The following is a 15,206-nucleotide window of genomic DNA, read 5'->3' as shown; positions in this document are numbered from 1 at the left end:
GAAACAGACCCAGGCCAGGGCAGTTCCTCCTCTAGGGTCACACTGGTTAAATGGGCCTGGAACCCCTGTAAACAGATTCCCTGTCACTGTTCTGCCCTCAAGTTCTCGAAGAATGTCAGAAGTCATGACTTGAGCACCTATGAAGTGTAGTACTGCTGAATGTTGGAGATGCAGACAACTGCTCTCAAGAGCTTTGGGTCACACAGGTAAATACGCGACAGGAGAACATGTAAATGCAGGAAGATGATGGATTTGCCTCAAAACTGCAAAACTTTATGAGGTGCTCCCCTCTCTTGAGGGGGGCCTTGCCCGAGGCCCAGAACTAGATGTATGGAGATCAAAAATGGGGAGGCCAGGGAAGTGAGGGGGAACAGAGCTGCCTGTGGGCACACCCCAAACACCCCTCCCAGAAACTTCCAAAGGCCAAAAATTGGGTCTCTGCTGCCCTCTAATGGAGTAAAGGCAGCCCCTGGAACCTCCTGCTGGGGCCCCACTAACCTAGCTCCCCTAAAGAAAAGGCGATATGAAGGACCTTTCTGCCCCAGGCTTTTTATTTCCATGGAGTCCTGAGATTTGGTTCCTACAACCTCCAAGCTAAACTTTCTCTCCTTCCAAGCACCCCTGGCTGCCCAGTTTCCTTTGTTGCCCAGGTTCCGATTCTGATGCCCTGGGTTCTTGGCCATGCCAGAGTTCTGGTTCCGGAAGGCCCTTGCCAGGTGCCTTAGGACTAGCTCCCACCTGGGCGCAAGGTGGCACTGAAGACATGGGCAAGTCTGTCCACCAACGCCTGGGGCCATTGGATATCCGCAAAAGTGTGGTGGGCCTGGCCACGGGTGCCGGGGCCATCTATCTGCTCTACAAGGCCATCAGGGCAGGCATAAAATGCCAACCGCCACTCAGCACCACCTCGCCCATCTGCATTGCTCGTGAGTGTCAGGGCCCAGGGGAGAGGGCTCTGCCCTAGGAGGCACCTGCTCCCGAGGCCTCCCTTTTGGGAGGGCCCATTGGTGACTCCTCCAACTTCCTCTTTCCTTCCTAGTTCTCATCTGCATCTTCCTCAAACCCACTCTAAAGATGCTAGCTCAGGGTCCGTGGATAGTGGATGGCACTCAAGGGGGAATCCTCAGGATTCATGTGGCAGGTCTTTAAATTCTGCATTCACTCTAGCTTCCAGGATGCCACTGCATGGAAATTTGGCATCAGCAATTCTCCCTAAGGGAACATTGGGGCACCTGCATGCCCAGAGCCTCTACTAGTTCGTATGACAACTTTGTACAAATGCCAGGAAATAGTGACAGTAAACATTACAAACTGATGTTTCTGATATTAATAATGGAGAGACCAGTAGTTCTGGGTCACACCCCAGGGAAGGGCAGGGACCTTGTTCTAAAGGATCTATCCAAGGCTACCCTGGTGGGTAGCCTTGGAACCTAACATAGTCTTCACCAGGCAACCATTTCCTTCCCGGAGGTCATGGGTGGTGACTGGTGGTCCCATGGCAGTGAGGAGGCTTCTTGGGGATCTCTACTCCTCTTTGCAAGGAGTCAATGTAGTCACCACCTTGATATGGTGCCCTTGTGCAGTACACACCCTGTTCAACTGTACGTGGTGGTTGTGCATATAGCAAGAAAGCTTCAGAAAAGACAAGGCAGTTTTGTCCCCAGGTCCCTCTCCCCAACTTCCCAACCCCATTCTTTCATCACTTCTGAGTCCACAGCCTGAACTGGCCTCGGGTGGTTGTCTAGGCCTGGCCATCGAGCGAGAGCGGCACGGGCGGGATTCAGGTGAGCTGCGAAGGCTTCTCAACTCTCTGGAGAGCAAACAGGATGAGTACACCAAGAGCATGATCCTGCACAGTATCACTCGCTGTGTGTATTTGCTGGAGACTGAGGTGAGGGCAGGGAAGCAGGAGGCCGGCCCCTGGAGCCTACAGCGGATCCTTGGCCCCTTGACTGGCCAGACTGTGTCCTCGGACCTGTCTCTCTGGCTGATGGCGGGAGGGAGGGGTTGTGCTGAGGGGTCATGGTGATGGGGGTGAAGGTGGGGGGTAGACGGGGCGCAGTGGACCCAGGACTCCTACGTTTCCTGCCTTTCTGTCTCTCTTGGCACACTCTAGGCCTCTGCTTGTACTGCTGAGGACATTGTGTTGGTGGGCTGCATGCTGGATGACAAGGACAACAGTGTCAAAATCCAAGCTCTGAACACACTTAAAGCTTTCTCTGGCATCAGAAAATTCAGGCTCAAAATCCAGGTGAGCCCAAGGGCAAGTGGTGGGGTAGAGCACATAGGATGGTCGTAGTCCATGGGTTCCTTAACAGGCATAGGATAAATGGTCACGTTCCAGAAGTTCATTTGGTTCTGAGTTTGTAACCCAGAAATAATATTTTTCCTTGGAAATCAGTGGGAAAATGGTGGTTGGATTCCCAGCAGGTTCATACAAGCCTTTGATCTCAGGATGACGCTGAACTAGGGCACTGGGAATATCTCTGAACCCCAAACGGCAGAAAGCCCCCTGAGGTTCTTTCTGACACCAACTAACTCATTGACACTAACTGGGTGTCTTGAAATTCAATTCAATTCTGACACACTAGCTGGAATTAGCACAGAGTCCATAGGTTAAGGGCTCAGTCCCACAAGACTGCCCTCCACCTCCCCCACCAATTTCAAAAGCTAGTTACAAGTCTTAGTACTTCTGACTGACTGGGCTATAAATTTGGAGGTTCCCACAACCCCCTTTTCAGGGTTGATAATTCACTAGAATGGCTCATGTCGACGAAAAAACATCCAGCCTAAGAGAAAGCTTATTAAGAGTTTATTTGAGCCAAACTGATAACAATTGCTGGAAAGAAAAATCTCCATGGATTGAGAATATGTTCCAGAAAATGGCGGTTTTGCAACTGATTTTATACGTTAGAATCAAAGGAGGAAGGTTACTTGAAATCCATTGCTGGTAGGTTAAGGGGGTTGGAGAAAGCAAAGCGGGGAAATCTCTGGGATTGGATAACAAGTAAATTGGAGAGACAGATACTTCTTTTACATAGGTGGGTACAGGATAGTTAATAGCATTTTACAGCACACAGGGGTGGTAATCGGGACTACAACGAGGGATTCTGTAGCTTCTGGCTCTGGTGTGGCGGGTTGTGCCCTGAGAGGTCTGGAAAAAGGGATTACTCTGACATTCCAAGGGTATGTTATCTTAGATGCAAAAAGACAATTGACAGGCTCACTTGAGGTAAAGACTGACCTTTGTCAAGGAAGCTATCTGCCAAGGATGTGACTACCGGCCACCACCGCTTTTAGTTAGGAATTTTTATGTTCGGACCGTCCTGTGTGGTTAATTTTGGTCTCTGAGTTCGTAGGGACTACAATGCAGGCTTCCTCTGAGTTTGTCAGGTTTAGTGTGTGGCCCCTTTTTCATCCACATTCACAACTCAGGAAAACACTTTACTTATGTTTACTGGTTTATTGTAAAAGATAAAACTGAGGAGCAGCCAAATGGAAGAGATACATAGGGCAGAGTATGAGGAAAGGGATGGCAGAGCTTCCATGACTTTTTTTGACATGCCACTTCTAGTACCTGGATGTGTTCACCAACCTGGAAGTTCTCTGAACCTTGTCATTTGAGGATATTTATGGAGGTTTCATTATGTGGGCATGATTGATGAATTGGCCATTGGTGAATCTCTAGCCCCTCTTTTCTCCCCAGAGGTCAGGGATGGGGCTAAAATCTCAATCGTCTAATCATGGCTTGGTCTTTCTGGCCACCAGCCCCCATCCAGAAGCTATCTAGGAGTAAGCCAAGAGTCACCTCATCAGCATAAACCCAGGGATGATAGGAAGGGGCTCATTATGAATAACAAAAGACCCTCCAGTCAGGAAATTGCAAGGATTTTAGGAGATCTGTGCCTGGAACCAGGGACAAAGACCAGATACATTAACATACCACCCCCCCCCCCCCCCCCCCCCCGTGCTGTGTGGTCAGAGGCTGGTGACTTCACTGCCACCATATAGAGAAAATATAATCCACCAAATGTCAGTTCCCCCAGTTTCCTGCCATCAGCCTTACCTGTTTCCATATCCATCCTTTTCCTGCTTTCCTGCTGATACAAAAAACATTCAGCCTAAGAGAAAGCTTATAAGAGTTTATTTGAGCCAAACTGACGACAATTGCCAGGAAGCAAAATCTCAATGCTCCACAAAATAGCAGTTTGAAGCTTATTTTATACATAGAATCAAAGGAGGAGGGTTGGGTGAAATCCATTGGTGGTAGATGAAGAGGGTGGGAGAAAGCAAAGTGGGGAAATCTCTGGAATTGGATAAAAATAAATTGGAGAGCCAGATACTTCTTTTACATAGGTGGGTATAGGACAGTTAATGGTTCACACAGAGATGTTAATCATGGGATAAGAATAATAATGAGGGGTTCTGTAGTTTCCTGCTCTGGTAGTGGTGGTGGGGGTGGGGAAGGGATTATTGACATTCCAAGAATGTCATTTTAGATGCAAAAAGACAATAGACAGGCTCGCTTAAGGTGTAGATTGACTATAAAGGAAGCTTCAGGCTAAAGATGTGACTTCCCGCCATGGCCCATCTTAGTTATGATTTTTTTTTTAATGTTCGGTACACTTTTTTAAAAAAATGTTTGTATTAGGGAGTATTGGGATGTAGTGTGTTTGCCAGGGCCCATCAGCTCCAAGTCAAGTCGTCTTTCAATCTAGTTGTGGAGGGTGCAGCTCAGCTCCAAGTCCAGTTGCTATTTCCAATCTTAGTTGCAGGAGGTGCAGCCCACCATCCCGGGAATTGAACCGGCAACCTTGTTGTTGAGAGCTCACGCTCTAACCAACTGAGCCATCTGGCCGCCCCTCTGGCAGCTCAGCAGCAGCTCGTTGTCTTCAATCTAGTTGTGGAGGGCGCAGCGCACTGGCCCATGTGGGAATCGAACCAGCAACTCTGTTGTTAAGAGCTCGCAATCTGACCAACTGAGCCATCCAGCCGCCCCTGAATTTTTTTATGTTCATTCCTTCTTATATGGTTATTTTCAGTCTCCTGACCTTGTCAGGTTTAACCTTTTCCATCCTCACATGAAAAAAGCTTTTTTCTTGTCTGTGGTCAATATTAGTCTCTGTCTGGGATCCCATCCTATTCCTTGAGGGACTCTCTCCTGGTTAGCCTCTCCGATGTGGCCTTTCCTGCTCTTTCCCATTCATATTCAGCATGCTCTAATCCTTCCCATCTTAAAAAGCAAAACTAAAAAAAAAAAAAAAAAAAAAAAAAAAAATATTTTCTTTCACCTCCAAACTTCTCTCTAGAAACAGTCTATCTCCCAAATTAAAAATAAGTAAAATATTTAAAACTTACATTTTTTATGTGTATAGTACAAAGAATAACAATAAAACAAAACACGCATAACCAGAACCTGGGCTGAGACAAATCAGGACCAGTAGGTTTTGATGCCTCTTCCACCACCAAAGGCAATCACGCCCCTGTATTTTGTTCATCAATTCCTTGACTTTCTTTGTAGTTTTTGTTGTGGCTGGAGGGTTGTGAAAGCATTCACCAGGCAGGTAGAAATACAGAGGGAAGATTTATTAAAGCAAGAGGAGGGTCAGCTAGGCAGAGTCTGCTGGAAACTACTGCCCCGAGTCTTTGTTTCATCTGAAGTTTTTCATTTTCTAACCAGGATGTAAACTGCTTTGGCCTGCAATGGAATCTTCTATTATGTTCGGCTTTGTCTGTTGGGGTGGGGGAAGATGTGGTTAAACTGGTTATTGCAACCTTTGCATATGTTATGTGGATTTAAGTTGGAGCCAGGAGTGAATCCCATACAGGTATAAAAAACCTCACCCAAGTCACCTGCTGAAGTAAATAGAAACATTGAAATTGGTATGCATAGTAAATGTATAGTAATCAGAGCCACTGAGTTTTGTTAGAAAGAAAAGAGCTTTCAAAAAGTCCCAAGCTAAATTACACTTGTTAAATCGAATTATACCAGAAGTCCAAATCTCAAAATAGAAGGTATAGTGCCACCATTACAATCTGCCCTGTCTTATCAGTTTTACCATGTGTGCATGCATTATCTTATATTGCAGCAGGGCACGGCAGACAATAAATGAATAGGTAAAACGTAGTTTGTGTGGACGGAAAAGGGGCCACATGTTAAACCTGACAAGTTCAGGAGACTGAAAATAACCACGTAGGATGGCGTGAACATAAAAATTCCTAAGGTGGCCATGGTGGGAAGTCACATCCTTGGCCTGTAGCGTCCTTGGCAAGGGTCAGTCTTCACCTTAAGTGAGCCTGTCTGTTGTCCTTTTGCATCTAAGACAATGTACCCTTGGAATGTCAGAGTAATCCCTTTCCAGACCCCCCAGGGGGCACAACCCACCACACTAGAGCAGGAAACTAAAAATCCCTCAGTGTTATCTTGTTGCCCAAATACCATCTCTCTGTGCAGTAAAATGCTATTAACTATCCTGTACCCATCAATGTAAAAGAAGCGTGTGTCTCTCCATTTTGCTTTTTATCAGAGATTTCCCTGCTTTGCTTTCTCCCACCCTTAATTTACCACCCATGGATTTCATGTAACCTTCCTCCTTTGACTCTAATCTATAAAATAAATCGCAAAACTGCCATTTTCTGGAGCATTTTCTCAATCTGTTGAGACTTTGCTTCCTGGCAATTGTCATCAGTTTGGCTCAAATAAACTCTTACAAGCTTTCTCTTAGGCTGAATGTTTTTTCGTCGACATTACTTGGCAGAGCGGACAGGATTCCAAAGAAGCCCACCCAGGACCACCCTGCGGACCCGGATTCTGTGCTAGGTACCAGCAGGGGCCCTTTGTGCCCCACCGGCTCCCCGCATTGCAGCAGGTGAACTTGGGTGAGTTTTTCTTGGAATTCCGGATCTCCCTGTTTTAAGGTAGGAGGCCCTGACCTTTATTTTAGCTGTGTTTTTTTTTTTTTAATTGTTGTTTTTTTTAAATCCTCGTGATGGCATGAAAAGGCTAAGGGTTGAGATAACCCAGGTTAAGGACAAGAGTTGAGATAACTCTGGGACAGGAGGGAAAAAAAATGGGTGGGTGATGTTCATTTCGGCTTTTCAATTGAAATTGCTTACTGCGAGTCTGAACAAAACCTTTTACTGGATAAATGAGAGTCTGAACTTGTTCAGCTCGGAAGATAAGGAGCATTTTCTCAATCCGTCCCAGCGATTGTCGTCAGTTTGACTCACGTAAACTCTTACAATCTTTCTCTCAGGCTGGATGTGTTTTCGTTGACATTTGGAAAGCTTTTAAGCTTCATGTATCTGGAAGTATGCAGTTTGTATTCTGTGATTTGCCTTTCCCCCTCCACATTGGAAGATTCATCCTTACTGATGTGGATAGCTTTGTTTCCTTCTCTTCCCCTGCTTATAGTATTCTCCTTCCTGAGTACCCTGCCATTTTATTTATCCATTTACCTGCCCGTGGGTGAGAACTGGAGTTGTTTGTACGTTGTTCGTGTACCATTCTTATACACATCTCCCTTGAGAAATGGGAGATTTTCTCCAGGGCATGTTTGCAGGAGTGGAATGGCTGGAATGGGTGCAAGGGTGTGCCCAACTTTTCAAGAAAGGTTGTATCAGTTTACACCTCCACCAGCCTGTACAAGTGTCCCTGTGGTGTCATTTCCTCTCCAGCACTTCGTATTTGCACACTTTAAATTTTTTGCATCAAACTTTTTTTTGGGAAAACAATAAGTTTCTAGGTCTTCACTTTTCTTACTGCCTCTGCTTCATCCCTTGGCCCTCTCAGTATCCCTGAAGGCTGTCATTCTCAAGCACATCAGAATTGCCTGGAGAGCTGGTTGAAAACACAGATTTAGAGCCCCACACCCAAAGGGACCCAGGAGATTCTGACACAGGTGGCCCAGGCACCACTCTTTCCTTTCCCCCAGGGTCTGTATCCTGAGGACTCAGATCCTATTCTCTCTGGGTGAAAGCAGTCACTCCCTGGCCTCAGTTTCCATCTAGATGTGCTCTCCTGCGTCTCTGTCCGCAGCCTAGGGGCTCCCCTGACCTCCAGACCCATGTCCAGAAGCTCCATTTAGATAGCCTAGTACCCTGTTTCCCCGAAAATAAGACCTAGCAGGACCATCAGCTCTAATGCATCTTTTGGAGAAAAAATTAATATAAGACCTGGTCTTAGTTTAATAAAAGACCCGGCATAATATAATATGTAATATAACATAACATAACATAATTAATATATAATATAATATAATATAATATAATATAATATAATATAATATAATATAATATAATACCGGGTCTGACATTAATTTTTGCTCCAAAAGATGCATTAGAACTGATGATCCTGCTAGATCTTATTTTCGGGGAAACACGGTAGCCTGCTAACCCAGCACATCCCAAATGGAGCTCACCTTTACTCCCTGAGTTAGACCACCCTCTGCTCAGGGATCTGATCTCATCAGCCCTTTGCTTGGTCTTCCTCAAGGCTCTTAGCGTAACATACAGTATCAGCTCCACCTCCTTGCTCCAACCCCAGCCATTTACAGTTTCGTGCTCTCCCGCTCCCTGGCCTTTACATCTGCTGTTCCCTCTGCCTGAAACCCCATCCTAGGCTAGCTCCTATCTGTCCTTCAGGTCTCAGCAGACAGTGAGGGGTGGGGGCAGAGAGGAGCAGGGTTCTATGGGAATGCTGTGATGCTCACTCCAGGGCTCACAGGGGTATAGCTTGTGAGATTACCTGTCTTTGGTGATACCTCTTGGTCCAAGCATCTTGCATCTCTGAAGGCAAGATCCCTTTATTCATTGAACAAATCTATACTGAGCACTGACTAGGCACCAAAGCACGCTGCTGGGCACTGGAGATATAGCAGTGACCAGAACAGGAAAGATCCCTGTCCCAACGGGACTTCTGTGCTAGCAGGGCAAGGCAGGCAATGCACAAATAACCTATGTAGTGTGTTTCATGTGACAAGTGCTGTGGAGAAAAATACAAGTTTGGTGAGGAAGGTTGGTATGGAGGTAGTGTTGCAGTGGTTTTTTTTTTTTTTTTTCTGATTAGTTCATTTATTCTTTTCTTTAGATTCCACATATAAGTGAGATCATATAGTATTTGTCTTTCTCTGACTTATTTCATTTAACATAATGTTCTCTAGTTCCATCCATGTTGTTGCAAATGGTAAGATTTCTTTCTTCTTTATGGCTGCAGTTTTAAAGGAGAAAATTTTTGTGACCTAGGGCTTGATGAAGAGTAGGTAGAAATAACACCAAAAGCATGATCTATGAAAGAAAAAAATGGATGAATTGGGCTTCATCAAAATTAAAAACATTTGCTTTATGAGATATTTTCTCCCAGCCTACAGCTTGTCCTTTCTTCCAAGAGGAAGAAAGGACAAGCTGTAGGCTGGGAGAAAATATCTGCAAACCACATATCTGACGCCTCATATCTAAATTATATAAAGAGCTTTCAAAGCTCAATATTAAAACTTAATCCAATTAGAAAATGGGCAAAGATATATTTCACTCAAGAAGATATATGCCTTGCAAATAAGCACATGAAAAGATGTTGACTATCAGTAGCCATTAGGGTAATGAAAATTAAGACAACAAACTAAATTCAAAACCAGTGACTATTCTAAATGCTGTTGAAGATGCAGAGACACTAGATCTCTCATACATTGCTGATGGAAATATAAAATGGTGTCACAGCCACTCTGGAAAATAGTTTGGCAGGATTTCTTTTGCTTTTTTTTTTTTTTTTACTATACGTTTACCATACAAACCAGTAGTTGCAATCCCGGGCATTTATCGTAGAGAAATGAAAACTTCATTTGCACAAAAACCTGTACACAGTTGTTCGTAGAAGCTTCATTAGTGATAGTAAAAAGCAAACAAAAAGATAAATGGTTATACAAACTGGCAATCCATACCATTGAACATTACTCAGTAATAAAAGGGAATGAACTGTTGATACATACAACACATTGCATGGATTTCAAGGGTATTATACGGAGTGAAAAAAACAAAAGAAAACCTCAGACTGTCACAAAGTGTAATGCCATTTATATAACATTCTCCAAATGATAAAATTATATGTAAGAGATGGAAAGCAGATTAGTGGCTGCCAGTGGTTAGGGTTGGTTTTGGTGGGGAGGGATAAGTGTGACCATCAGCAGTCTCCCAGGGAAGATCTTTGTGATGATGGGACAATTCTGATGGAATAATCTGTTGATTGCAGGGGTGGTTACATGAGTCTACATGTGATAAAATGACCTAGACCCCCCCACACACATTGTACTAATACCAATTTCCTAGTTTCGATATTGTTATGTATGATGTGACCATCGAGGGAAACTGGGTGAAAAGCACGCAGGACTGTTCTGTACTATTTTTGTAACTTCCTGTGAATTTGTAATTACTGGAAAATAAAATGTTGAAAAGTAAAAAGTGTGTTACATGTGACAGTGCTATAGAGGAAAATAAAATAAAGATGGGGGATACGGAAGGCTAGGATGGGGGTGGAGTTGCAGTTTCAAAGGGGGCAGTCAAGGAAGACCTCAGTGAGGTGACATTGAAGCGGTGACCTCAGTGAGATGGCACTCTTACCTGTGGGAGGAGGTGAGCGTGAGCTATGCATGTCTGGAGGGAGAGCATTCTAGGTAGAGGGAACAGCTTATGCAAATATCCTAAAATAGGTGTGTACCTGGGTATGTACCTTAGCTATCCAATAGCTAAGCGGTCATTGTGATGGGAACCATGGAAGCAAAGGGGAGAATAGGAGATGAGGTCAAAGAAATAATGGGGGGAGGGCAGATCGTACTGGACCCCGTAAGCCACCATAAGGACTTTAGCTTTTACCCTCAGTGAATTGGGACTCTTGAGCAGAGGAATGGCATCTCTAACATGTCTGCTGTTCTGAAATAGATTTGAGCGTGGGGGTGGGGGGTGGTGGTGGCAGCAGGGAGACCGGAGCCTATTGCAGAAATCAGACGAGAGATAATGGCTTGGAACAGGGTGGTAGAAGGGGGATGGTGAGAAGTGGCTTGATTGTTGATAGTTTTGAAGGTAGAGACAATAGAATTTCCTGAAGGAAAAAAGGGGTGTGAGAGAAAGAACATAGCGAAGGAGGACCACAGAATTTTGGCTGGAGTAACTGGAAGGAAGATGTAATCAACAGCTGAGACAGGAAGGGTGGTGGAAGGAGCAGGTTTGGGAGCTGGAGCATGTTGACTCTCAGAAGTCTATTAAACAATTCTGGAAAAGAAGTGGAATTGGCGCCTGAATATATGACTTTGGAGTTGAGGGAGATGTCCAAGGTGGAGACAAATTTGAGGAGGTTGGTCAGAAGAACGAGAAAAGAAGTCTGTGAAAAAGAAGCTAAGTGAAGAAAAAATTTCAAGGCTGTGGGAGTGGTCAATTAGGTCAAATAGTGTTGAGAGTTTAAGTTAGGGGGAATTGTCTATTGGGTTTGGCGCAGGCATCATGGGTGGGGGCAGCAAAGAGTGAAAGCAGAGGCTGGGATAGTGTTGGGGATCTTCATAAAAGCAAACCCGTCCCTCTCCCCTCCCCGCCAGGAACACTCCATCAAGGTACTGGAACTGATATCCACCATCTGGGACTCAGAGCTGCACATTGCAAGCCTCCGACTCCTCAACAACCTTCCACTACCTGACTTTGCACATCCGCAGCTGCGACGGGTGATGCCTGCCTTGATGGAGATCCTTCAGTCAGACTACATCCTAGCACAGGTGCCTCAACACCATGGCCCATGCCCTGTCTACCTGACAGCCCTGGCTCAGCATCTAGAGGGAGGAAAAAAGATTTGTGTCTTCTCTGCTCAGGCTCAGACTCACCTGCCTTCTCATGCTTTACTATTTCCTTTATTCAGGTGCAAGCCATTCGATTGCTGAGCTCCCTGGCACAGAAGAATGACCTTCTCTATGATATTCTCAACTGCCAGGTGAGAAAGGAACTGAAGAGGGGCTGATGGGTTCCAACTCAGATATTGGGGAAGGAAGAATCATGGATTCTCCAGGCAGACTTAGCCCTAACAAGACTGTCTTATTCCTCTTTCTGCCTCTGCACTAGATACATTGAAAACCATTCCCTCTCCTCTTATCCCAGTAGAATCAGAATCTATTTTGTTGAGAGAGGGGAATCACCTTTGAGGAGTTTTCTAAACTCTGAGAATCAGGAACACAGGTGACCAAACAAAAATTAATGTAGGTATTTTAATATTAGGTAAAAATTACTTATAACAGAAACCATTATTAGGAATAGACAGTCACGACATAATGATTAATGGTTCAGAAGGATAAAGCAGCTCTAAACTTACATGAACCTAATAACATAATCTCAAAATTGGAAGAATTACAAGGCAAAACTGGATAGATACAAGGAAAAAATGTTTCTCTGTTTTTCAGTTTCATTGAGGTGTAATTGACAGAAAATTGTAAGATATTTAGAGTGTACATTGTGGTGATTTGATGTATGTATATATTGTGAAATACTCCTGCCATCGAGTTAGTTAACACATCCATCATTTCACAGCTTTTTGGGGGATGGGGGTGCAAGGGGGAATGAGAACATTTAAGTTCTAACCGCTTAGCAACTTTCAATTATATGATACAGTGTTATCAACAATAGTCACCATGTTTTATATTAGAGCCTCAGACCTTACTCATCTTGCGGCTGAAAGTTTGTATCCTTTTACCAACCTCTCTCTATTTGCCCCTCCCTCCAGCTCCTGGCAACCAATTTTCTGTTTCTGAGTTTGACTTTTCTTCTCTCTTTTTTAATTTTTAGCTTCCACCTAAAAACAAAAGTGATACCATGTAGTATTTGTCTTTCTCTGTCTGGCTTATCTCACTTAGCATAATGTCCTCAAGGTTCATCCATGTTGTCACAAATGGCAAAGTTTCCTCCTTTCTCACACCTGAATAATTATAAAGAAAAATTGATACATCTACCACCACAGTGGAAGCATTTAACTACTTTTTCAGCAATTAATAGATAACAACCTAAAACTAGTAAGGATGTACTTGCTGTGAATAATAAATAAGCTTGAGCCATTAGACATACCCAGACACATTCCTCTCAAGCAGACAAAATATTTATAAAAATTAACCACACATTAAACTTTAAGTGTGTCACCCCAGTCAGAATGGCTTTCATCAACAAGACAAATAGTAACAAGTGTTGGAGAGGCTGTGGAGAAAAAGGAACCCTCATACACTGTTGGTGGGAATGCAGACTGGTGCAGCCGCTATGGAAGGCAGTGTGGAGGTTCCTCAAAAAATTACGAATAGAATTACCATACGACCCAGCAATCCCTCTCCTGGGCGTCTACCCAAAAAATCTGAAAACATTTATCCATAAAGACAAGTGTGCGCCAATGTTCATTGCAGTTTTATTTACGGTGGCCAAGACATGGGAACAACCAAAATGTCCTTCGATAGATGAATGGATAAAGAAGATGTGGTATATATACACAATGGAATACCATTCAGCGGTAAGAAAAGATGATATAGGAACATTTGTGACAACATGGATGGATCTTGAGAGTATGATGCTAAGTGAAATAAGTCAGACAGATAAAGCAGAGAACCCTATGATTTCACTGATATGTGGTATATAAGCCAAAAACAACAAAAGAACAAGACAAACAACTGAAAGAACAAAAACTCATAGACACAGACAATAGTTTAGGGGTTACCAGAGGGTAAGGTGCAAGCAGGGCTCTAGAAGAGGGTAAACGGGGTCTAATATATGGTGACGGAAAGAGAACTGACTCTGGGTGGTGAACACACAATGTGAGATATAGATAATGTATTACAGAATTGTATACCTGAAATCTATGTAACTTTACTAACAATCGTCGCCCCAGTGAACTTTAATTTAAAGAAAGAAAACCCCCCAAAATTTAAGTGTGTCATAACATATTTGCCAGACCCAGTATTATTACCATATCACTCATTTTATGACCACAATGTAATTATGTTAGAGAATGATAATAAAAGGAAAACTGAAAAAAATCCTATACAGTTGAATCTGAAACTTAGGTATATTGGGGAGTTGAGGCACTACGAAGATGAAAGAAGGACTTTAGAACTTGCCTTGGATTTCATTCCCATCCTCTCTCCATCCCATCACAGGTGCACTCCAACTTCCTGAACCTGTTCCAGGCCACACAACCAGGGAGCCTGCTGTTTGAGGTACTGGTGTTTGCTGAGCGGCTGAGTGAGGGCCGGAATACACCGCACTACCGCGCCGTGAAATGGCATTACAACGAGCAGTCTCTGCATGAAGCCCTCTTTGGGGATGAGTCACGACTTGCAGACCGGTTGCTGGCCCTGGTCATCCACCCCGAGGAGGAGGTTCAGATCCAGGCCTGCAAAGTCATAGTCAGCCTGCAGTGCCCCAAGGACGTGGGACTGCGGCCCTCCCTCTGCCAAGCCAGTCGTTCCTACTTTAATAACGGGGAATAAAATTAAGGAGAGCCAATAAATGAATATGGGAGAGAAGCTAGAAGGCTAGTGTCTGTCCAAGGCCTTCCAGGGCTGGAGAGAGCTTTCATCCAGCATAATGCCTGCCCTAGATATGGCAAAGCATGGGCCCATCTCCCAAAACACACCCGCATTTCCCTGTTTAATCCCCTTCTCTTGCTGCTTTTCAAATTGGAATGTGGAGCCAGTGCTTCCAGGGAGCTGCAAGGAGAAGGCAGGTTTGGAAACTGAGGCCAGTATAGCGTTGGATTAGTCAGGAGGGGGTAGGCGAAGCCACAGGAACAACCTCCAAACCTTCGCAGCTTAAAAATGATAACGGTTATTTCTTATTTACACTGCATGCCCATCGGGTGGGGATGGTGGTGAAAGGGCAGGTGTCCGTTCCACATCATCTTCTTTCAGGAACCCAGGCTGAGGGTGGCTCTTCATTGTGTTTCTACAATTCCTCGAGAAGGAAAAGGAACCATGGCGGTGATCTTACCTCTTAAAAGTTCCACCAGAAATGATGCTCACCATTTTTGCTCATATTTCACTGTCCTCAGCTGGTAGAGGAGATCAGTCTTACCATGTGTCCAAGGGAGTACTGAAAATGTTTGGTGACAGCTCTAATGACAGAACTGCAGGCACATTGGGGAAGAGTGAGAGCTCTGGAATCACATTCTCAGGTTCAAATCCCAGCTCTGTCACTAGCTGTGT

At 44.4% G+C, this 15,206-nt stretch overlaps 1 protein-coding gene across 1 annotated transcript; it reads left to right on the top strand.

Annotated features, from left to right (window-relative positions):
* Positions 1 to 663: 663 nt before the first annotated feature.
* Positions 664 to 14,492, top strand: ARMC12 (armadillo repeat containing 12; the record flags this gene model as incomplete). The annotated part of the gene is made up of 6 exons (XM_081039884.1): positions 664 to 926; positions 1,746 to 1,891; positions 2,117 to 2,251; positions 11,580 to 11,753; positions 11,894 to 11,965; positions 14,160 to 14,492. Exons 1-6 carry the CDS (start codon positions 764 to 766, stop codon positions 14,490 to 14,492), a joined length of 1,023 nt encoding a protein of 340 aa, XP_080896010.1. The 5' UTR covers positions 664 to 763.
* Between the last annotated feature and the right edge of the window lie 714 nt (positions 14,493 to 15,206).

Source organism: Rhinolophus hipposideros (genome assembly GCF_964194185.1).
Source record: "Rhinolophus hipposideros genome assembly, chromosome: 3".
NCBI classification, from domain to species: domain Eukaryota; kingdom Metazoa; phylum Chordata; class Mammalia; order Chiroptera; family Rhinolophidae; genus Rhinolophus; species Rhinolophus hipposideros.
Note: the sequence above shows the minus strand (reverse complement) of the source record. Positions and strands in the feature narration are given on the sequence as shown.